This window comes from Bufo gargarizans, chromosome 7, assembly GCF_014858855.1.
Source record: "Bufo gargarizans isolate SCDJY-AF-19 chromosome 7, ASM1485885v1, whole genome shotgun sequence".
Lineage (NCBI taxonomy): Eukaryota > Metazoa > Chordata > Amphibia > Anura > Bufonidae > Bufo > Bufo gargarizans.
In genome coordinates this window covers 197,056,812-197,082,239 of record NC_058086.1, presented here as the reverse complement: position 1 = coordinate 197,082,239, position 25,428 = coordinate 197,056,812, and the positions used below count along the sequence as shown (strand labels likewise).

Genomic DNA, 25,428 nt, shown 5'->3' with positions numbered 1-25,428 from the left:
GACGTGCACACTACTATACAGATTAAACTACTCTCTTCCAAAAATGACACCACATCTGTCCACAGGTTGGGTCTAGTGTTGAAGTTTATCCCTATGGAAGTGGCTAGAACTGAGCTCCAATACCACATACAACCTGTGGACAGCTGCTTGTGATTTTAGAAGGAGGAGGCCAAGTTTTCCCATTCCTGTACATCCCCTTTAAGTTCTTCATATATTGGCAGCAATGATCCATAATGAATTTAGGTCTAATGAAGGAAAAATCCAGTAATCTGGTACCTGATTATCTAGAAAGCCATGTCAGATTAGCAGGGACTTTGGAAGTTTGGCAGGTCTCCACCAAAGAGGTCTACGATGGACATCGACATACTGTGGTCTTCCAGGATCCTCATCAGCGAGAGCATAGAGCAGCTACTGTCCAAATTAGCAATTCTCCCTCTGGACCTCAATACACCCATGCATTACATAGATAGCTCATTGATTTAAAAGGGCACCTGCAATTCTTCTCTTTACCTGCGGGAGTGCTGCAGGAAAAATGAACACTTGCGACCAGTTCCTCCACAGGTTCCTCTTGATCGATAGGGGTCTTAAATAAAAATCCAAGGCATGTCTATAGGATAGGGCTGTTGTGTGTGATGGGACCAGTCGATCTACTGGTTTTAAACAAATCTAAAGATTAATTCTAGACAATTATACCGGAAAATAACTCTTTACAAAGATCAGAATTGAATCTTCTAATTGCCGTCTGTTCTGTGTTCTCCTGCAGGTCTCTTATGGGGGAAGACATTTTATGAAATGCAGAACTTGTTACCTGTGGTCTCCAATGGGATTTTGGAGCAAGTTTGAAGCAGATACGGAAATAATTGTGTTTGACTGGAATAAAATTCTTGCAAAGTCCCTAAGGTAAGATAGTTCTGCCGCAGCAGATAGGATAAGGGAGGAGGAGGCTGAGGCCGAGGCTTTGGAGCGACGGTGGGTGCCGCAATATGATGTGATTTTAAGAAATTTCTCTCTATTCACTGTAGGGTAACATTTCCTATTACTCGCTGCCGATAATATAACACCCCGGTAGGCTGCCGAAACGTTCACGGTAAAAAAGAGTTGTCAGTCAAATCTATGCAAATGAGCCTCATTTCTTTAAAGGGAGGGGGGCTGATTTTACATAAAATTCAAAATTTATCCTAAATAAGGACCATTGTAAAGTGATGCAGCCTTCAAACATACCTTGTGTCCCTGTTTTCAAGATGTCTGCTTGTGTCAGTAAATGGAAACATTTTTTGGGGGGAGATTTATCAAAACCGGTGTAAAGGAAAACTAGCTTTCTCTTATACCAGTTTTGATAAAAGTCCCACTTTGTTAATGTTTACCCCCTGTGTGAGCGGCACCTGATCAAGTTGGGCTTTCAGACACTGTTTCTGTACACTGACAGCAAGCGGAGATCTTGTAAAAAGCAAGAATTTGAAAGACCAAGTTTAAAAGGGGTTGTCCATTATTTTGAGATTGATGACCATGATAGGCCGTCAATATCTGACCAATGGGGGTCCGTCAGCTAACACCTCCCTCCGCCTTTCTGTTGTTTCCAACAGTGCTGCAATTACCAGCTACGTCCACTACACAATGGGTGGGGCTGATGGGCAAGGATGTGGGGTGCCTGTGGGACCCCACCTATCTGATATTGATGGCCTAGTGCTCGGCTATTTTCGGCAGCCCCATAGAAACTAATTGAGGGCAACAAAATTATGGATACCCTTGACTTATTGATGGAGCAAAGGTCAGCCTGGTGCCACAGAAGAGCTACTGCAGCACAAATTGCTGAAAAAGGTCCAAATATGATAGAAGTCAGGATTCAATGGACGTTGCGATTTGCTATACATGGTGCTATGGTAGCTGCAGACTGGTACCTAAAGTGACCCCTGTCCATTGCTGAGACGGCACCATGGAACAAAGGAAGAAGGTGGCCTGGTCTAATGAATTAAGTTTTCCTTTACATCATGCAGATGATGGGTACATGAGATGGCCCTAGGATAAATTATGGGAAGAAGACAAGTCGGTGGAGACAATGTGATGCTCTGGGCAATGTTCTGCTGGGAAAGCTTGGGTCCATGGGGATGCTACTTTTCACATGTACTGACCAAATACTCCCTTTCTATTCTCTAATGGCAGTGGCCCTCTTTATGCTCCGGCCACACTGCAAAATTTGTTCAGGAATGGCTGGAGGAACATGACAAAGGTGTTGACTTCCCCCAGATCTAACTTCAATTGATCATCTGTGGGATGTGCTGGAAAAAACAAGTCTGGTCCATGATGGCCTCACCTCACCACTTTCAAGATCTGCTGCTAATGTCTTGGCACCACAGATCACCTTCTTAAGTCGTGTAGAGTCAGTGACGGGCTACAGCTGTTTTGTTGGCATGATGGGAACCTACACAATATTAGGTTATGGGTGTTTGGTTGTTTGTGCACCTCTATTTATGTATGTCTGGGCGTATTATGTATATATGTGTGTGTGTTTGTGCGCTACTTGTACAGTATGCCACCCCAGGTATATTAGTGAGTCCCTTACGTACTATCTTATAAACCAGGGGTCAGCAACCTCCGGCACTCCAGATGTTGTGAAACCACAACACCCAGCGTGCTCCATTCACTTCTACGGGAGTTCTGATAACAGCCAAGCAAGTGTGCATGCTGGGATTCGTAGTTTCACCTCACCTGAAGTGCTGATCCCTGTTATAAACAATAGATTTAGGGGTTTCCAAGATATATATATATAAAATTTACCCCGCAGTCACTGACTGTAACATAACCTTCATCTTTTTTGTTCCCTTTAGGATGAGGCTCAATGCCAATTCGATGCTTCTGACTCACTGGCTCATCTTGGCCTATGTCTTAATGGTGTGCTGTAAAATGTTGTCAGCCTCAAGCCTTAATTCCCGAGGGCAAACAGGTACGAGACGTTGACCTCATCACTCCGAGGCCAATTAATAGTGTCCAGTCTTTAGCCATCGCTAATTCATGCTCTTCTTGACAACTTTAACCCGCGATGGTAATGGTCTCAAATGTGATGTTCCTTTCATTTCCCATAAATCCAGTTTTTTTTTTTTGATCCGTGTGGGATCAGCGCTTCTCCATTCAACATTTTGCTTTATGTTTTTCATTTCTTTTTTTTTCTTTTTTAATCCCCCCATAGAGATGTCGAGTCCACATTGTATTTTACTTGTCAACCTTTACCTGTTTATTTAGTTGTATATTGAAGCAGCTCCTCCGCCGCCGTAGTAAAATGGGGCCTGGAGCTGAATTATTTAGTATAATTTTGTACACTGTAATGATCTCAGCTACATACTGTACTAGACTCTGCTCCCAGATGGGAAATGACTTAGCATAATGCATGTGAATCAGCGAGGACAATGGCAGTGTTAAATTTAGCCCATTTCCTTTGCTCGCTTTTCCACGGCACAATGACATGGTGCAATGAAGACCGACCTGCGGAAGGGTGCCAAAAATGAGCTCCACCAATCTAACTTTGTACATTGTAAATTGGGATCCAATTAGTGGCTGTCTGAAATTAGCAAAAATTGGGGCACAGGCAGGGGGGGGGGTGTATAATAAGAAAATATGCATTATACACTGGTTGACTCTCCTGCCACTACCACCCCGACTTTCCTGATGGTCTTTGTTTATAAGGCAGGATCGCTGACATCACCGCCAACACCTAACTGCTGCAAAGGTAAACTGTGATTGGTTGCAGTGGTCATGTGTTGTGGTCATGTGTTGTGGTGAAGTAATAGAACAGCAGCGCTGGATCGGCAGGTAACGCAACAAATAAGTATTGCTTATTTTGTTATTTTACACTATCTTCTGCCTTCCTTTGCTAATCTCGGACATCCCCTTTAATTATTGACCCGTTCCACTAGCTTGTCCACATTTGAACAGAAGACCCTTTATGGAGTCTCTGTCGTAGAGAATTCTTCGAGTTTCCAAGCAAGGTAACCTGGAGACTATGATCATACACGGTGTTATCTATGAAATGGACACCATGAGTACACTGGAGGAACCAGAGGATTAGAATTTAGGTCTAAAAGGTGCCTCTACACATTAGATAAATGTCAACCAAACCCATAGATTGTGGCAGGATTGGTCAACCATCTAATGGGTATGAATGTCACTAGACTTGCCCCCAGCAGCACACATCAGGGGAAAAGAAGGATTGGCCTTGTTGGATTTCAGCATGTCGGGTCGAGGAGATAAGCCGGGGAGGAGACAGGTGGTGCCCTCTTCCCATTGAAAGTATTGTGAAGGGAGGTTGGCCGATCGCTACTGAAAGTGTTGGCTGGTAGCTTTAGAATTTGTGTCACTGTTGTGGGAACCTAAGGTAGGACAGTGTACCAACCTCCTCAATGGACAATAGAACAGTCCATCCACAGTGCTACCAAGGGTCACACCAAACTTTTCTTCACCGAAGGTGGTGGGTGTGAACAATAACCAAGAAGGAGACAATTTGTGTTTTGCAGTAGAAATTATCTCAAATTTATTATATTAATCTAAGTTAGTGGTTTCCAACTGGTTACAAAACGACTGCTTCTAACAGTAAAGGCATGCTGGGAGTTGTAGTTTAGCAACAGCTGGCGAGTCACAGGTTGGAGGCCACTGGTCTAATCAGCAACATATATAGTGCACTTATCCATAAGCTACCCTGTATAAAAGAATATGTTTTGTAAATATACTAATATAATTGTCATATTATATTTGGAGAATAGTGATGTCATCTTGTATTTGGAGAATAGTGATGTCATCTTGTATTTGGAGAATAATGGTGCCACGTTTTAAGTTTGGGGAACAGGGAAATAACTGCATTTTACAGTGATGTAACTTTCTTCTATACCTGGAGAGTATTCATGTCATTCGTGTAAAAAACTTCCTATGTTTTGTAAATATCATAATATAATTGTCATATTATACTTGGAGAATAGTGATGTCATCTTAAATTTGAAGAATAGTGATGTAATTTTATATTTGGAGAATAGTAATGTTATCCTACATTTGGGAATAGTGATGTCATTCTAAATTTGCGAAAAGTGATATAATCTTATACTTGGAAAATATATTTGGAGAATTTCAATGTCATCTCTTAGCTTTGAGAACAGTTATGTTACCTCTTATATTAGAACAGTTTTAATATTATCTCTGATATTTGGACAGTAGTGATGTCATTTTACATTTGGGAATATTTCAAGAATAGTGGTGCCATGTTTTAAATTTGAGGAATATGGAAGTAAGTGCAAGTCACAATGTAATTTCTTAGATTTTTCATGTCATTTGGAGAATAGTGATGTCATCTTACATTTAGAGAATACTGATACTGTCTTACATCATAGAGAATAGTGATGTCATCATACATTTTGAGAACAGCGATGTCATACTACTATTAGACATTAGTGATCAGGGGCGGACTGGGAACTTAAAGTGGCCTAGAAAAAATACTAAAAGTGGCCCAGTTTTGTAGTTGGGTCCAAATTGATGAAAGGCAGGGCCAGCAATACCATATTGCGGCACCTTATACCACCCCAACAGAGCCAAATATCACAGTCCATCACAAAATACATCCCCAAAAACTTCCACTGGCCGGCAACGGCCCACCAGGAAATTTCCCATGGCCAATCTGCCCCTGTCAGTGATGTCTTCCTACATTTGGTAATTAGCAGGGTCTGCCTGGCCACCACAGTACCAGAGGATCTTCTGGTGGGCCCAGGCTCTGATCATAATGGGCCCCAAAGATCCAAGAGAAAAAAAGAAAAGCAATTTGGCTGTCTTTGGAGCCAATAACTTGCCACTAGTGTTTATATCTGTGATTCAAAACCTATTAAACTTTACTGATGACATAAGGGTTGGGACTTGAGAATAACTTAATCCAGGGGCATTGCTAGGTTAAAACATTCGGGCCTGGGCCCCTGATGTTTTGTCCCAGGCTCTGAATGTCCTGCCTGCAAGATAGATACAACTGTATTGCCGTCCTCAGGACTGCAATACAATTGAATCTAATGCCCTGCAAGAGCTGAAGGACCTGTGGTGACATCACAGGTCATGTGATCAGTTCTAAATGCAGTAGCTGAAAAGGACCTTCAATGATGTCACCATCATGTGACAAGTGCAGGAAAGGACGGCTCAGCAGTGAAGAGAAGTCCTGGGAAGAAGCTGTGGTGAGGTCTGCTACATGAGGAGAGGTAAGTGAAGGGAGAGGCAGAGCAATGCTGGGAGTTGTGGTTATTTAACAGGGACTGTATGTGAAGGGAGGGAAGTTATTTACATGGGACCTAAAATTGAAGGGGTGATGTTGTTTACATGAGAATGCATGTTGGAGGTTGCTAGGGCAGGGTGATGTTATTTACATGGGACTATATGTTGAAGGCAGCTGTGGAAGGGAGTGATATTATTTACACAGGACTTAATGTTGAGGGGTAATGTTATTTACATGGCGCTGTATGTTGAAGGCGGCTGGGGAGGGGGTGATGTTCTTTACATGGGACTGTATGTTGAAGGCGGCTCGGAATGGGGTGATGCTATTTACGTGGGACTGTATATTGTATGGGGCAGGAGAGATGGTGGGATATTATTTACATGGAACTGTATTTTGGAGGAGGCTGTAGATAGAGAGGGATGTTATTTACATGGGACTGTATATTGGAGGGGGCTGGAGAGATGGTGTGATGGTATTTACATGGGACTCTATGATGGAGAGAGGGAAATAATGTTATTTACATAGGACTGTATGGTGGAGGGGCTGAGAAATTATAATTTCTGAGGACACTAAACGGAGAAATATAACTACATGGGGCACTGCAGGGGGCATTATAAAAACTGGGGTGCTTCAGGGTGAGCATAATAACAGTAGGGGCAGTATAAATACTGGGTCATGTCAGGGTGAGCATTATAACAGTAGGGGGCAATATGAATACTGGGGGCACTGTAGGGGCATTATAACAGTAGGGGCGATATAAATAATGGGGCACTTCAGGGTAAGCATTATAAAGTAGGGGGGCAATATATGGGGGCACTGTGGGGGCATTTTAAATCCAGGGGACAGGAGGCATTCTTATTACTACTGGGGGCTCTAAGGGAGAGACTTATAGATCCGCATTATTTCTACTAAGAGCACTGTGGGGGCCTTATTACTACTGACGGGTCTGTATATAGCTTTATTACCACTGGGAGAACAATAGGGGGCCTTATTTCTACTAGGGGCTCTTGGGGGCACTGTAGGGTGCAGTATTACTAATGGAGGCACTCTTGGGGAGCACTATCACTGTTGGGGGCACTGTAGGGGGGCAGTATTACTAATGAGGGCATTCTAGAAGGAAATTACTATTGGTGGGACTATGAGGAGCCCTATTATTGTGGGGAAGATTATCTGTATGGCAGTAATTTTTCTTCAGAATAGTATTTAGGGGTAAAGAAAAGTGAGGAACCTAAGATGTGTCACACTCTGTAGAGACGAGGCGGTTGAGAGAAGTGTCCGGACCGAATGGAGAAGATGATGACAGAGAAGATCTACTTTAGAGGAGACATCACCTGGGAGGCCCTGGATGTGAGAGGTATAGCTGTATAGCAAGTACAGTAAAATGTCTTCAGTGCTAGTGTTTGCGGTGGTGGTCGGTTGGTCGACTTAGAGCAGGCATCCTCAAACTGCGGCCCTCCAGCTGTTGTAAAACTACAACTCTCACCATGCCCTGCTGTAGGCTGATACCTGTAGGCTGTTTGGGCATGCTGGGAGTTATAGTTTTGCAACAGCTGGAGGGCCGCAGGTTGAGCATGCCTGACTTAGAGAATTGGTCAATATGCATTGGGTCTTGGGCCCCGGATCTTTTGAGACCCTAGCAACGCCCCTGACTTATTCTAGTGAGCCTCAGTCACCCCAGTCCAACCATGGTAAATAGTGGTGTGGTTTTACTTTTGGGTATCTCATAGCTTAGTGATGTCATCTCATAGCTTTAAGAACAGTTACCGGTATGTTAACCCTTATATTAGAACAGTTTTGATATTACCTCTTATATGTGGACAATAGTGATGTCATTTCTTATAATAGAATACAAAAGTAAAGTTTTTTTTATTATTTCTGGTAAAAGCAAATGCAGATTTACGGTAATGAACACAAGCTAGCAAATGCAGAACAGCTTCCTGAAATCCTGCTTGGGGGCGCCTCAGCAAAGCAGAGGCTACAAGTTACTGATGCTTTTTGGGTTAGAGGGACTACAGGACTACATTCTTGCAGCCTTCTTTGCTAATGTGGGCTGGATGGAATCACATGGTCCCCCTGGCAAATCAACCAAGGGGGCACCATCATTGTACATAGGCTGCACCCTAAATAAGAATTAAGGAGGAATTAAGTGGGTGGCATGCGCCAGTTTATCAAGGCATATAACAGATACCCAGATAAAGGGCTCTGTCTCTGTTATACTCCATGTAATGTAGCACTATTAGGAATGTCCACTAGAGGGCTCTGCAAGGCCAAAAATAACATTTACGCGTCTCCCTGTTTTCCACCGTCATAATTCTATATTCACTAATTAGAATCATGAGTCATTTATAATTTTATGAAGTACAGTACTGCATGTCTTATCACTGGCTGCTTTTACTTTCGTCTACACTCCCGTGTTATATGTCCTACATTATTTAAATATAGTGCATGTGTTTAATGAGTGCGGATGTGTTGTGTCTTAGAAACCCGAAGATGCTGTAAATAAGGAGGTAATCCACCTTGGAGCATGTCTTTTACAGCCAAAGTAAGAAACTGAGTCAAATCCTGATATATTCAACCCTCTAAAATTGTAATCTATGATACATAATTATTGGAAAATTTGGAGTCCTGCCACTTACACACAGATGATAGAGTAATGAAACATAATGTTGATCAGAGGAGGCGTCCGCTAGTGGACCCAAAGAAAGTGGTGTCTTATTAATCCTCATCAGATGAGGCGTCTGCTGGTGGATTCAGAGAAAGTGGTACCTTATTAATCCTCATCAAATGAGTCGTCCTCTAGTGGATCCAGAAAAATTTGCATTTTATTAACCCTCATCAGATGAGGCATCCTGTAGTGGATCCAGAAAAACAGACACCTTATTAATCCTAATCAGATGAGGCATCCACTAGTGTATCCAGAAAATTTTGCACCTTATTAATCCTCATCAAATGAGGCATCTACTAGTGTATCCAGAAAAAGTGGCATTTTACTAATCCTCATCAGATGAGACATCCGTTAGTGGGTCCAGAAAAACAGACACCTTATTAATCCTAATCAGATGAGACATCCGCTAGTGGATCCAGAAAAAGTGGCACCTTATTAATCCTCATCAGATGAGGCATCTCCTAGTGGATCCAGAGAAAGTGACTCATCCTAATCAGGTGAGACATCCCCTCTTGTGATGACTAACCTCCGGCACGCCAGCTGTGGTAAAACTACAACTTGCTTGGCTGTGCTCAGAACTCCATAGAAATGAATGGAGCATGCTGGGAGCCGTAGTTTCACCACAGCTGGAGTGCCAGAGGTTAGCCATCACTGCCCTAGTGGATCCAGAGAAAGTGGCATCTTACTTCTTTATATATATGTTTGTTTAATTTGACAGTTACTAAATAGTTTGATGTGCCAGTCAGAAGCTAGATCAGACCCCTCAGATAATCTAGTACTTAAGTTGCACCGCAGGTGAGAATTAAAGGCCCTTGGTCCATGTAGGACATTGGTGGCAAATCGCTAGGATATACCATCAATGTTACATAGGTGAAGGTCCCACCTCTGGGACACGCTCCTATCTAGACAACGGTGCCTAAGAGGTTGAAGCAACACACCTAGCATGCGTGGCGCTCTCTCCTTTCATCGCTATGGGAGTTCCAAAAATAGCATAACGAGCTTGGCCATCTCTCTATTTACCGTTATGGGACTGCCGGAAAAAGTTGACCCCGCATTCAGCTGTTTTCAGAACTCAGCGGTGAACAGAAGTTGGCCATGCTCTCTGTTCACTTCAGGAGTCCCATTCTGGATAGGTACGACCTGCACCTGACATTGATGGCATATCCTAACGATGTGCCATCAATGTCCCAGATGGGAATACTCCTTCAACTGAGCAGGTAGCACACAGGTTTGTCAAGCCATTTAGCAGATTCCTCAGTTTAAAGGCGCTGTAGTAAAAATCAGGAATTATATACAGTATATACACTGCCTGTCCAAAAAAAAAGTCGCCACCTGGATTTAACTAAGCAAATAGTTCTGAGCCTCCTATTGGATAATTACTGCATGGGTAATTATCTTTCAGCTGGCAACAAGTTATTTAACCCCAACTGGTGCAATGAGTTGCTTCTCATTTCTTAAACAACCATGTCGAAAGACACATCTCGTGGTCGTGGAAAAGATGTTAGTCTGTTTGAGAAGGGTCAAAGCATTGGCATGCATCAAGCAGAGAAAACATCTAAGGAGATTGCAGAAACTACTAAAATTGAGTTAAGAACTGTCCAACCCATTATTAAAAACTGGGAGCATAGTGGGGACCCATCATATTCGAGGAAGAAATGTGGCGGTTAAAAAATCCTGAATGATCGTGATCGGCGATCACTTAAACGTTTGGTGAAATCAAATTGAAGAAAAACAACGGTAGAACTCAGGGCTATGTTTAATAGTGAAAGTAAGAGCATTTCCACACGCACAATGCGAAGGGAACTCAAGGGATTGGGACTGAACAGCTGTGTAGCCGTAAGAAAACCACTAAACAGTGAGGCAAACCAGAAAAAAAGGCTTCAATTTGCTAGGAAGCATAAAGATTGGACTCTGGAGCAATGGAAGAAGGTCATGTGGTCTGATGAGTCCAGGTTTACCCTGTTCCAGAGTGATGGGTGCATCGGGGTAAGAAGAGAGACTGATGAAGTGATGCACCCATCATGCCTAGTGCCTACTGTACCTGTCATGGTCTTACCTTCTTACTGTTCTCCTTCGTTTGACATGTGCTGGCGGCCATCTTGGTTTCTGGGTTTCTTGTAGCCTCCCACCCTGCGGCTTCTCCTTCCCACTGGGAGGAGCTGGATGCCTAGCTCATATATATAGGAGGTCTGTGGCTTCAGTTCCTTGCTTGGTCCTCCTGTGTTCACATGCTTCTAAGACTGCTGCTGCTTCTGGTTCCTGATCCTGGCCTCGTCTGACTACCCCGTTGGTTCCTGATCCTGGCTTCGTCTGACTACCCCGTTGGTTCCTGATCCTGGCTTCGTCTGACTACCCTGCTGGTTCCTGATCCAGGCTTCGTCTGACTACCCTTCTGGTTCCTGACCTCTGTCTACGCAAGACCCTGCTTCGGTTTAGCCATCCGTTTGGACTTTTGCTTACAGCTTGATTTTCAATAAAGCCTTCTTATTTCCACTTATCTCTTGTTGTACGTCTGGTTCATGGTTCCTTGACAGTACCAGCCTGTGGGGGCAGTGCTATGATCTGGGGTTGCTGCAGTTGGTCAGGTCTAGGTTCAGCGACAGTATGTGCTCCAAGAATGAGGTCAGCGACCACCTAAACATACTTAATGACCAGGTTATTCCATCAATGGATTTGTTCTTCCCTGATGGCACGGGCATATTCCAAGATGACAATGCCAGGATTCATCTGGCTCAAATTGGGTAAAGAGTGGTTCAGGGAGCATGAGACATCATTGTCACACATGGATTGGCATCCACAGAGTCCAGACCTTAACCCCATTGAGAATCTTTGGGATGTGCTGGAGAAGGCTTTGCGCAGCGGTCAGGCTCTACCATCATCAGTGCAAGATCTTGGTGAACAATTAATGCAACACTAAATATTGTGACATTGCAGAAGCTTATCGAAACAATGCCACAATGAATGCGTGCCGTAATCAAAGCTAAAGGCGGTCCAACAAAATATTTTTGGTGGCGATTTTTTTGGGACGGGCAGTGTATATTGTAACATGCAGTTAAACTCAGATGTGTATTTCTCCTTTAAGAAATTTTTTCGTTGTGAATAATTACGCAGATCCTGCATGAATACCTACCCATACCTCCATTGTGTAATCTGATTGATTTCTAAAACGTTGTAATAAATGAAGACATCATCCTGGATCCAGCAGCACAAGGTGTCACATCTTCTTATATAAATAGTGGGCCAGGTCTTATTAATCTCAGCAGTATAATACTGAAAGCTACGCGTTCCACAATAGCAAGGTGACCTCATGCTAAGACCGGAGGAATACGTTGGAGTTAATACCATTTGACTTTATTCATTTTAAATAGACATCATCATTTGTTACTGAGAAGACATTTGCAGCATGAACACATTTGCTATTTTTCCTCTCCTTTCAATTCCCATTTGGATTTTTTTTTTATGTGAATACTTTTCGCATCACCGTCATTGCATGACTGACCTCTGCAATGCTACCGGGACCCGCAGAGACCTTGGTCATAGAGAAGGTTAGCTGTGCAATACAACTTCTGACTATGAGTAAAGTATGGGCTATTGTGATGAATAAATATTGTAACCTTCTCCGCTCATTTTGTAGAGAATTATAGAAAGTAAATACTGAATCTTCACCATTTATTGCAGAAAACATACAACATGGGCCTGTTAAAAGGAAACCCTCGAAAGCTGATCCATTTTGTATGTCATCAAACTTTTTGTTAAAAAGAATAATCTGGAACTCTCAGCAATCAGATGTCATTTGCAAGGGACTCTAACAGATGTGTGATCCTCCTGCAGCACCACCGCTGGGAAAATAATGTATTATCCTTTGTCTAAAGGGTGGATATGGCAGGTCTTCTAAAGAGAGACGCTCTTTCACATCAGGTAGGAAACAGTGCAGACCTGATCTCCACCGACACCACTGTCCCTACCTAAACGGCGGCCCCAACTGGGTGACGGTTCCTGACTTGACTAAGAGTGCAGGATCTGCTTAGGGAAGACAAAAGGGCAAAGTCAAAACCTGAGAATACCATCAGAACCAAGGAAGAAACAAGCATGGAGTAATATATCAAGCAGGGTCAAAACCAGGAGGTATCATCAGTACCAGAATTAGCAGTCAATGGGAGGTCTGTCTAGAGGATGGATGTGCCAGGTCCTTCAAAGAGAGATGCTCTGCACATCAGCTAGGGAACAGCGCAGACCTCATCTCCACCCACACCACTGTCCCTACCTAAACATTGGCTCCCAACTGGGCGACGGTCCTTGACCTGACTAAGAGTGCATGATCTACTTAGGGAAGACAAAAGGGCAAAGTCAAAACCTGAGAATACCATCAGAACCAAGGAAGAAACAAACACGGAGTAATATATCAAGCAGGGTCAAAACCAGGAGGTATCATCAGTACCAGAATTAGCAGTCAATGGGAGGTCTGTCTAGAGGATGGATGTGCCAGGTCCTTCAAAGAGAGATGCTCTGCACATCAGCCAGACCTCATCTCCACCCACACCACTGTCCCTACCTAAACATTGGCTCCCAACTGGGCAACAGTCCTCGACCTGACTAAGAGTGCAGGATCTACTTAGGGAAGACAAAAGGGCAAAGTCAAAACCTGAGAATACTGTCAGGACCAAGGAAGAAACAAACACAGAGTAATATATCAAAACCAGAAGGTAATGTCAGAACCAGAATCAGCAGTCAGAGGAAAAGTCACTAAGAGGCAGAAGGTCAAAAGTCCAGGAATCCACACAAAACACAAACTAAGCGTGTGAGGCAAGAAGATCAAATCACAGGCAGCAGTTGCCTGTTTAAATTCCCCGCCTTCAAGGAAGCACATAATACCGGTGCTGACACTGATTCACTTGGCGTCCTTGCTCTCCCATAAGCGCTGACCAGTTCCACTGTCAGCGGGACTGGTTGCCACAACGTTGGAGCAACGCCAGCCGGACTCGTTACGGGAGCGTGGCCAGGTAAGTACATGACGGGCTCTTGATTGCTTTCTGCTCTAGCCAAGCTGATGGCTGCAATTACGAGGACATCTTGAGGCTTCCAGAATGGGAACTGCTTGTACAGAGCGACTCTCTCTTCCTATATTTTTTTCATGTTTTAAAATCATGTTTTAATTTTTTTTATTCATTTTTAACAAATTAACAAATACATAGACAGACAATTTTAATACATTTGCCACTTAACTATTCCTACCCCCAAGAAAAGAGAAAAAAAGGGCAGTCTTGAGTGAGGGACTCTCCCCCCCCTTACGAACTCCTTTTGCCCAATTGTCACGTCGCGGTGTGGGTGGATAACTCCACACTGACCACAAGAGGGAAGGGAAAAGGTACTAGGCCTGGAAACTAGGGAAAGGGAAAAGGTCACCACCTAGTGAATCCCTAACCCGAGCCCTGACTACTATAAGTATGAACAGACCTCGATGGTAGGAATGTTCATACACAGGGACCTAGGGCCCTATCTGACCATAAAGGGCCCTGTAAATAGTGTCAGGGCAAGAGATGACCTGTTCCTTCCCAGCTGAAGGAACAGGATACTTCCTCAGGCCTAATACCAAAAGGTAGGGAAAAACCACGAACAAGAAATAAGGAAAAATACATTTAACTCCAAAGTATGCAGACGAGCAAGAACTTAGAGGAGAACCAGACACCAGCTCTTCACAACCTGAAAGGAGCTATCAACCGCATAGCATGATGGGTGAGGCCAGACTAAATAGAGGAGTTAGAATGACCACTTAAGCTACACCTGAGACCAGAGGTGTGGTCATACCCAGCAACAACACAGAAAAGTGAAACCAGAGAGGCTGTCAGATCACATCACGTGCAGCCAGTCTCTTAGATCTTCTGACCCCTGTCACAGGAGAGACCGTGACACCAATCTTCTTGAGACAACCCTTTTAGCTTGTATATAAATAAGATGTAAATGTTTCTGAATATGGAAAGCAAGCTAAGTAATTATCCACAATCATTAGAAAGTTATATAACATTCATAGTGAACAAAATTCTGTCTGTGTGTGTGGGGGGGATGGATGCATCCGGGCTTATAGGGGGATTCTCTCCTTGATGTCATGCTCCACCTCCTGCAAACCTGCATCAGACATAACAAATACAGTGTCCAAGCTGGAACCTAATACCCATGTGAGGCCCCCTTCTCCAGTCTCTGTTATAATCTATCATTGCATAAAACCTTCATGGAGGAGACACTGCCGAGTCAAATGAACCTGTGACACCGTGATCAGTCATCCTTTCAAATTGATTGTTTCTGACACTTGTCCTTCCCTGGAAGAAAATACTTGAGTCTTTAATTCCTTAAGTAATGTGATTGCTGCAAATTAATATCCCCTGTCTAATTGATTACTCCTAAGTAAGAGCAAATACAGTATTGATTGGGTATTGAGTGACCGGCAGAGAGATGGCGCAGATGACTGAGTGCTGGCAGCTTCCCCTCACCGACATGATGAATGGCAGGACGTTATTCTTCTTTGAAGCCTCACATTTACGATGATGAAGTCCGAGCGCTCCTTGTGTTGTAAAGGGTGAGGAAGGGGAGCAGCAAAAACATTCATGGGCTACGGTAAAAAAAGAAGACGCAAAATGTGTCAGAAGGTGATGCACATGGCTCGATTTTCATCGGATGAGATACGTCGCTGCTAGGGTTGTTGTGGGTATCGAAATATCGATACTCGATCGATATTTTTGTCCCGGTATCGATATGATACCGGGATTTGACATTTATCGATACTAGGCTGCCCTACTGCACAGCCTAGCATCAGAGAACATGGAGCGCACTGCTGTCAGCACGCTCATGTTCCCTCAGCAGCACAGGGGAGAAGGAGTCACTCTCTCCCTCCCCCCTATGCCGCCGCTGCTGCCAATAAGAGAGAGGGTCCGAGGAGGGGCGGGCGCACTGCGCCACCAATGATAGTAGAGGACCTTTCATGGGTCCAAACATTGTAAACTAACTATCAGGACATATAGAGCGGCGCCCAGGGATCTCACTGCACTTACTATTTTTCCTGGGCGCCGCTCTGTTCGCCCGCTATGCCCCCCGGTATATTCTCCCGCTCTGTATGCTAATTGCTAGCATCAGAGCAATGGGGAGGAGACTGCCCTTTTTCTCAATGGGCGTTCCTTCTCCCTGAATGTGACGCTCTGCGCTTTGATTGGACAGCGCCACATCCAGAGAGAAGGAACACCCATGGAGAAAAAGGGCAGTCTCCTCCCCATTGCTCTGATGCTAGCAATTAGCATACAGAGCGGGAGAATATATCGGGGGCCACAGCGGGCGAATGGAGCAGCGCCCAGGAATAATAGTAAGTGCAGTGAGATCCCTGGGCGCTGCTCTACATATCGTGATAGTTAGTTTACAATGTTTGGACCCATGAAAGGTCCTTTTTAACCTTTAATACAGTAGGCAGGTGCCGGCAGTAGAATCACATAGCCGGCACCCTGCTTCTGACAGGGAGCTGTGATCAGCGGCAGTAAACCCCTCAGGTGCGGCACTGCTGCCGGCACCTGCCTTCTGTATTAAAGGTTAATTATCATTGGGGGCCCAGTGCGCCCCGCCCCCAGTATTAAAAACTTTGGTGGCAGTGGCCACAGGGTGCCCTCCTCTCCTCTTCATTCTGATCGGAGCCCCAGCAGTGAAATCCTGGGGCTCTGATCGGTTACCATGGCAGCCAGGACGCTACTGAAGCTCTGGCTGCCATGGTAACCTCCCTGCTGCTGTGTGCACAAAGCCGAGGACAGCAGGGAGAGTGAGAGATCCTATTCACCCTAAAGCACCGAAAAAACCATAAGGGACACACATAGAACATCAAATCTTTATTAAGTAATAAATCATTACAAACAACTCATTAATCCAAAATAAATTATTAAAATATAGCAGCAGTGCAGGCTAGCGCTGCGACAAGCAGCTCACCTGCTGAACCACAAGGTACCAGATCCTATGAGCTGTGCGCTGCGATTGGCCAGCACTGCAGCAAGGGACACGCCTCCTACAAAAAAATCAGTCCAGTACAACAGATGGAGCTGAGACACCGGAGCCTATACCGGGCGAACGAAGCGGCGCCCAGGCATACTAGTAAGGGCAGGGGGACCCCTGGGCACCGCTCTGCCCACAGGTATAGTTAGTTTTTAGTTTGTACACTAGTGAAAGGTCCTCTTTAAGTCATGATTGAGAGCAGGTGTGCTCGAAACGCGTAGACGATCCTCTGCAGACCTACGTCAGGAGGTTGGGATTCTGCTGCACAAACAAATTTTTTGTACCGTATTAAATAAAGGAACTAAAGAAAAATCTTCTAACTGAAAAGTGCTGGACGTGTTTATTGTCTTGGCAACCGTGTAAAAGCCTGAAGAGTCCGGTTTGTGTAGAACCTGGACTCTTTAGACATATATTTGCCAACAGTTCCTACATTAGCAGTGCTGCCTGGCAAATCAAGCACAAAATTGGATCGACCGGATTCTCTTGGACGTCCTAGATGTTTTTAGCCATTCCAGGTGAAATGGTAGTAAGGCTGATGTAATTTGGTGCCACCTGTGCAGCGTGCCGGACCGCAGGGGCAACAAGCGAGGCTACGGTGGGCCGATGGGGGTAGTAGTTCATTAACTCACGGTTAGCAGAGCCTCCCTGGTTAGTCAGTGCAGTGGATGGGAAGACAGCACTAAATCCTCCGGGGCACTCTCTATTGCAGGGAACACCAGCCAGATGGACGTTGAGGTGCCCTTGATGGTATAGGTGTTTAAGGTGCTTTGGTGGCTGGGCCCCTGTGTTTGTGACGCCAGCACCGTAAGGTGCAAATGTTGAGTGGAGTAGTAGAAATGATGAGGAGTCTGTTGTAATCAAACAGCTGAACATTTACTGAATCAATTGTCTTCAGGTAGTCAGTACAGATACAGTTCATTTGTATGGCATGAGGGATGACTCAGTAGGTTCAGTAGTATTCCTTCTATCAGGTTTAGGCAATTGTCAGTTGAGGAGTTCTCTAGTACTTTAGCTTTACAAGCGAAGAATAATTAGATTTACTTTAAGTCCAAATGAACTGTTCTATTCATCTCTGAAATAGCCAAGTGCTGCACTCGATGATCTCCAGCAATCCCATAGAGATCAATGGAGCAGCAGTGTGCATGTTCGACCTGATTCTTTTATTTCAGGGGCATCTGTTCTCATGGTCATTGGGGGTCCCAGAGTTCGGACCTCCACCAATCTAGTAGTATCACTTACTTCCTAACTTGAAATAACTGTAATACTCTTTTAAAAAGTTATCATTGAGCTGTATAAATCAGTATGCAATGAGCTCCCCCTACTGGTGGCTGAAGGTAACCAACGTAAAAAGAAGCAGGGGAAGCAGTTTAGCCATGAGCCTCCTCCTACCACAAGTCCCGTTGCGGTCACACGTCCTGCCTTTATGGTAAGAAGACCATAAGGAAGTTGGCGACCAGCCAGCCGTGCACAATTACAGCTGAAATCTGTTCTCTGCCCCTACATTGATTAATTGAATTTTCTATCATTTTCGATGCCAGAATATTTGATAAACCCATTTCCCATTGATAACAAAAGGTTTCTATGAAGATTTTTTCTTCCTCTCCTGTGCAGCAGGTTCCCGTTCGCTCACATGGCAGTATGTTTTCAGCCTAGTGATTTGATTTACTTTCCCTGTTGTATTGAAATTTGACTCTCACATAAACGCAGTAAATTTGGTTTCTCTGTAAGATTGCATTTTTTATACAATATTCTAAACGTGATCAATGACTAAGAAATACACGACTAGAAATAACTCCTCATACGCAGCATTCCAGATAGAAAATGAAATCCAACTCCAAATCAGAAAGAATCACCAGTAAATGTAATTTTGCCGTCAAGCAGTTTCCTGGATATTCTGCTTCTGGGAAAACCTTGCGGCTGCCGTGACCCCCAACCACAGGGCCGTGCGGTTTAAAAAACCCCACCCGTCCGGGGAGACTCCCCCAAGTTTCCCCTTAAGGGCTCATGCACACAACCGTGGCTTGGATTCACATCCAATCCACATTTTTTGTGGATCAGATGTGGACCCTTTCATCTCAATGGGGGCCACAAAGTAAGTCCGTTCCGTGACCCCGCGAAAAAATAGAACATGTCCTATTCTTGTCCGTTTTGCTGACAAGGATAGGACATTTGTGAAGGTGTGCAAAAAAATGGTGGCAGGCTCTTGGTCAGTATCCGTGACTTGCCGATCCGTGATTTGTGGACCACAAAAATGGCAAGGGCCATGTGCATGAGCCCTAAAGGGGTTGACTTCTCTCAGACATTTGTGGCATATCGCTAGGAAATTCCATCAATGTCAGACAGGTACAGGTCCCACTTCTACCTTCAGAAAGGGTCCCCTGAAGTGAACATAGAGCAGCCCTGTTCACCGCTATAGCTGTGTTCGGAACGCCCATAGTAGTGAATGGAGAGCACGCCATGTATGCTTCACTTTCGGGGGTCCGTTCTGCAGATAGGAGTCCCAGAGTGGATCCTAGTAATATGCCATCCACACATAAGATGTGCCAACCCCTTCACCAATCGGACAGAGTGTTCCTAAATCACTTTGCCCGGTCCTAGAGAAAACTCTGCAGCTGTACAGTAGCTGCACAGTTCTCTCTATCCCTCCCTGCACTCATCTCTTCGAGAGGAAAGAGGACGTTGAGCAATCATGAGTGACGATGTGTCCATAGGAACAGGGTAAACCAGCCAGGTGTATTCATTTATTCATAGATTTCCTGGAGGAATAACAGAATTTTGGGAAGAGATGCTCCAGTATTTTCTAAAACAGAGCGCGCAGATCTTTAAAGGGACTGTCTGTTTTGAAGAATATCAATTTGTTAGGAGAGTCCTTGGTAATAAAATGATCATCAAGTATTCTGCTGCTGGAACCTGTAGTAATCGATGGTAATCTGAGGAGGATCCAGCGTTCTATTCTCCTGCAGCGCCACCACAGGGTAAATGAAGCATTACACAGAGTCTATGAATATCAATGGGCTATCCATATAATACATCGGGGGTCAGCAACCTCCGGCACTCCAGCTGTGGTAAAACTACAACTCCCAGCATGCTCACTTGCTTGGTTGTTCTCAGGACTCCCATAGAAGCATATGGAGCATGCTGGGAGCTGTGGTTTCACCACAGCTGGAATGCCGGAGGTTGGTGATCCCTGTAATACATGAATGTTCCACGTCGTCCAGCGTGAAAGAATATTTTTCTAGCTGCTTTCCATTGTGGTTAATAGATTGGGGTCCTGATGAAAAGACCCCCCCCCCCTCCTATATTTTCTAAACTAGACATGCCCTTTAAATCTCATGTAATGCAGGACCAGTGAGTTATATCTGCATTTCTTCTAGACTTTTGGTCATTTTAGGAGATATCACCTCCCTTGTCACCTACATAAATCTCGAGGATGTGATCAATTAATACCAGATCCCTATCGCTTGCCTGACATGCCGCGTCTGTCGTCGTTTACTGCTTCCATCTAATTGCCTTTAGAAGAAGGGAAAAAAAAGTGACAGCGAGCCAAGGGCTTAGAATTGTAAACGGTGAGATTAAAGACGCCTTGTAAGTTTTCAGCCAGGCAATCTCTTCTCATCAGCCCAGCAATGATATATCAGTACAGCCGTGTAAGCAACAATTCTCAATTTTTCCCATTTATGGCAGCAATCTTTAGGAAAACTGGCAGGTGGAAGAGAATTATTAGTCGGAAACTTCAGAACGTGGACTTTTTTATCGTTAAATAGCTGAGATACAGCAGGGGTGTAAAAGATTGCTGACTATTCCGGGGCAGGATGGTTTCCAATTTATTAATATTGGTGCTACAATGACCTGCGGGCAGCGAAATGGAAACCATGGAAGTAGCTGTGCGGAGTATGTTAGATGTAGCAGAGTTTATTTTGTTAGATGTAGGGAGGGGGCAGATTTCGCTCTTTTTGCATTGGTGCTATGTATTCCCATCGCTCTGCTCCATTATAGGAACCTGACAGCAAAAATAATGGAAGATGTACAGTGGATATAAAAAGTCTACACACCCCTGTTAAAATGTCAGGTTTATGTGATGTAAAAAAATAAACTTTTTCCACCTTTAATGTGACCTATAAACTGTACAACTCAATTGAAAAACAAACTGAAATCTTTTAGGTAGAGGGAAGAAAAAATATAAAAATAAAATAATATGGTTGCATAAGTGTGCACACCCTACAACTAATACTTTGCTGAAGCAACTTTTGATTTTCTTACAGCACTCAGTCTTTTTGGGTATGAGTCTATCAGCATGGCACATTTTGACTTGGCAAGATCTGCCCACTCTTCTTTGCAAAAACACTCCAAATCTGTCAGATTGTGAGGGCATCTCCTGTGCACAGCCCTCTTCAGATCACCCCACAGATTTCCCTCCACCTAAAATATTTCAGTTTGTTTTTCAATTGAGTTGTACAGTTTATAGGTCACATTAAAGGTGGAAAAAGTTCTGAAATGATTGATCTTTGTCTCATTTTTCTACATCACAGAAACCTGACATTTTAACAGGGGTGTGTAGACTTTTTATATCCACTGTCAAATTTGTCAAATTACGGAACTGAACGGATGCCTGATAGACCCGTTGACTATAATGGGATCTGTCGATTTTCCATCATGGAACCTGGCATTTTGTCAGACAAAATACCTCTAATGAAGGTGGTTGACAGGGCAGGATCTCGTAACTAGCGGATTATACAGAAAATGTATAAAGTGTCCCATCCCGGACTAAGCTCTTCTCTACATACTGTATTTGTGTTCACAGTCATCTTGTAACCAATCATTATCGTCAAGAGTTTTTCAAAATACAGAAGAATACTTCCCTACAGTAATTCCCTGCTCCTCCACTAGGGGAAGTTCAGTTCCATTGGAGGAGAGAGCTGTAAAAATCTGTATTCAGTGAGCTCCCCCTAGTGGTAGCTTCAGGAAAACACAATGAAGCAGGAGCAGCTTTTCAATGCCAGTTTTCCCCCTTACCACAGGCCTTATAGCAGCTGCATGGCCTACCTTTATTGCCTGAAACTCTCATTTAGTTTCCTTTAGAAGAGCCTAGGTGCAGCTCATTTTACGAATCAGCTGGGATGTCATGGCTAACCAAACATTATTGTTACATTTTTTCAAGGCATTAAATATGAAAAAAAAAACGTCTCTGTAGTAATCCCCTGTTCCGCCACTAGGCGGAGTTCAGTACCACTTGAGCACAGAGCTGTAAAATCTGTATGCAATGAGCTCCTCCTAGTGGTAGCTGCAGGAAAACACAATGAAGCAGGAGTAGGAGTTTAGAGCCAAGCCTCCCTATCAACACAGGCCTTATAACGGTTGCACGGTCTGCCTCTATGGTAGGTACTCTATTGCCTGTAACGCTCATTCAGTTCAGTTTAGAAGAGACCACCTACAGTATGTCCTTCAAAACCAGGCAGCACCAGCTTGTTCTATGAATCAGTGGCAATCCCAGGTATCAAGACCCCCAAAGTTCTAACTTTTATAGGAGGGGTTCTCCTCTGACCGTCCCTTTAATGTTGAAACACTGCCTTCCTGTCAGTTTCATGTGACTCTTAGTATTGATGAGCGAGTTAATTACAATGGGGTCATATGTAAGTACTTGACTTAATCCCTATTCTTTATGTAACAATATTCTCACCTCTCAATTGATTATTTGTCAATATCTCTATTAACAATGTATCAATGTAACTATTGACAAATCTGCTACTTAATTGCAGTTAATTGCATATCAATATCCCTTACATTCATAAATGTAGTTCCTGTCAATGTCCTTATTAGTATGCATTGGTGTAATCAGGAGCTGCAATTGGAAGAAGCTTCCGGAATAGATAATGGTCACCCCCCCCCCCCACTTTCTCTACGTGTATCTCTACTGAAAGGGTTCTCCAAGATTTAGTAAAATGAAATGAGTTGTGTCGTAAAAAAATATTCCACATGTTTCAAACTTGCACCTGGATCCGAATACTTTTGTCATTGAATGTGATCCAAAGTTTAGTATAGCCACTTAGCTATTTAATAAAAATGTATCTGTATAGCGCCACCTGCTGTTTGTTCTTTTCTTCATATCTCTATCCACCCCTGAGGGGGTCACATGCGCTCAGTTTAAATCTTCATCTGTTGCCAGCCATATCATCTGTGACAGTTAGGCTTCATTCACACGTCCGCAATTTAGTTCCGCACTTTGCGGAACGGAATTTGCGGACCAATTCATTTCTATGGGGCAGCACGATGTGCTGCCCGGACATGGAATTGCAGATCCGCACTTCCGGTCCGCAAAAAAATAGAACATGTCCTATTCTTGTCCGCGATTGCGACAAGAACAGGCATATTCTATTAGTGCCGGCAATGTGCGGTCCGCAAAATGCGGAACGCACATTGCCGCTGTCCGTGTTTTGCGGATCCGTGGATCCATGGATCCGCAAAACATGTTGCGGACGTGTGAATGGAGCCTTAGGAGTAAAGAGCTACAGCAGAAAGGACACCTGAGATGTGATAGGGAGCTAGCTGCAGCTGAAAGGACACGCTCCCTGAGCTGCCAGCCTGAAATAGATCTAGCAGAGCAATGGGAGCAATGAATGGGGAGATCTCTGTCAGTGGCGACTCTAGGAACAATATATAGGGAGGGGGGGCACATAAGATACCACAACCAAAAATGGGGGGGGGGGGACTAATAATTTTCACCACTTAATCATACTACTGAAAAAAACGAAATAAGTATATATATAGATAAGATTACAAAATACGAGCGTATTGCGGTATGCAGGGATAGCTCTTTATTGTACTAACCTAATACTTAAAAGACAAGCTTTCAAAAGTTTTCCTTTCTTCCTTGGTTTTGCTTTAGACCTAAGAAAGAAACTCTCTCCAAAACTTTTTTTTTTATAGTTTAAAGCAGTTTCAGCAAACCCCAGGGCTGTGTAAATAATCCCATGTGTTAAACCTGTCACTAAAGAAGACCAGTGAACAGACGCTCGCAGGCTTATTCACAGAAGGTGAAGAGTTTGGAGAAGGGAACAATCTAGATTCTAGGACAACATAACTGGATAGGAAAGTGAGCTGAATTGGAGAATGTTTTTCAAATCAGCCATGTTGTCCTATATTATTCACTTCTCCAAACTCTTCACCCTTTTGTGAAATAACCCTGTGGGTGTTGTTGGTTTGTGCAACTAATACTACTTATTCTGCTTGTAGAGCAGGGTGCGACGGTCAGGGGTGCATGTAATGTGGGGGCGCTGGTCAGGGGTGCGTGTAGCGCAGGGGGCGCTGGTCAGGGGTGCATGTGATATGGGGGCGCTGGTCAGGGGTTCATGTAGCGCAGGGGGCACTGGTCAGGGGTGCATGTAACGCAGGGGGCGCTGGTCAGGGGTGCATGTAATGCAGGGGGGCGCTGGTCAGGGGTGCATGTAACACAGGGGGCGCTGGTCAGGGGTGCATGTAATGCAGGGGGTGCTGGTCAGGGGTGCATGTAATGTGGGGGCGCTGGTCAGGGGTGCATGTAATGCAGGGGGGCGCTGTTCAGGGGTGCATGTAACACAGGGGGCGCTGGTCAGGGGTGCATGTAATGCAGGGGGTGCTGGTCAGGGGTGCATGTAATGTGGGGGCGCTGGTCAGGGGTGCATGTAACGCAGGGGGCGCTGGTCAGGGTTGCATGTAATGCAGGGGGGCGCTGGTCAGGGGTGCATGTAACACAGGGGGCGCTGGTCAGGGGTGCATGTAATGCGGGGGTGCTGGTCAGGGGTGCATGTAATGTGGGGGCGCTGGTCAGGGGTGCATGTAACGCAGGGGGCACTGGTCAGGGGTGCATGTAACGCAGGGGGCGCTGGTCAGAGGGTGCATGTAACGCAGGGGGCGCATGTCAGGGGTGCATGTAACGCAGGGGGCGCTGGTCAGGGGTGCATGTAACGCAGGGGGCGCTGGTCAGGGGTGCATGTAACGCAGAGGGAGGGGCACACAACAATGTTTCCTGATGTTAAATCCCCAAGCCGCATTCTTTTCTGCCTCTGCGGGCCCTGCTAGGCTGAAAGGAGGAAGATTCACTTGGCTGCTGACTGCTGAGGAGCCCGTAGTGAAGCGCGTGGGGGCGGCATGGGCAGTACTTTCAGTTTGGCAAAACTGACAGATCGCCGGTGTACTCAGTGCCGTCTTTAATATTGATTGGACACTGGGCGAGAATTTACTTGGGCCCCCTGGATCCTGCCTTCCCACACCTTAGCATGCAATCACACCCTCCACCACAACACACACAAAAAAAATCCACACATCTGGTAGAGTAGTAAACTGTAATAATGATGAGCGGCCACTAGACGTGTTCCTTGGCAGTAATGTAAATACTACCTTTTTCCCCGAAAAGGCAGCGTTTACATTACAAAGCTTGCAGAGACATGCTATAGACACCAGAACTACTACGTTTAGCTGTTGTGGTTCTGGTGACTATAGTGTCCCTTAATATAGTGCCTGCAGCCTATCAGATGCCCCG

At 44.6% G+C, this 25,428-nt stretch overlaps 1 protein-coding gene across 1 annotated transcript in view; it reads left to right on the top strand.

Moving 5' to 3' along the window:
- The first annotated feature begins 233 nt into the window (after positions 1 to 233).
- The window catches only part of TAFA4 (TAFA chemokine like family member 4), a 110,036-nt gene continuing 84,841 nt past the window's right edge, over positions 234 to 25,428 (top strand). Inside the window, exons 1-3 of the mRNA XM_044302490.1 lie at positions 234 to 272; positions 764 to 900; positions 2,826 to 2,941. Coding sequence (XP_044158425.1) covers positions 234 to 272; positions 764 to 900; positions 2,826 to 2,941 — 292 coding nt within the window. The remainder of the gene's footprint in view (positions 273 to 763; positions 901 to 2,825; positions 2,942 to 25,428) is intronic.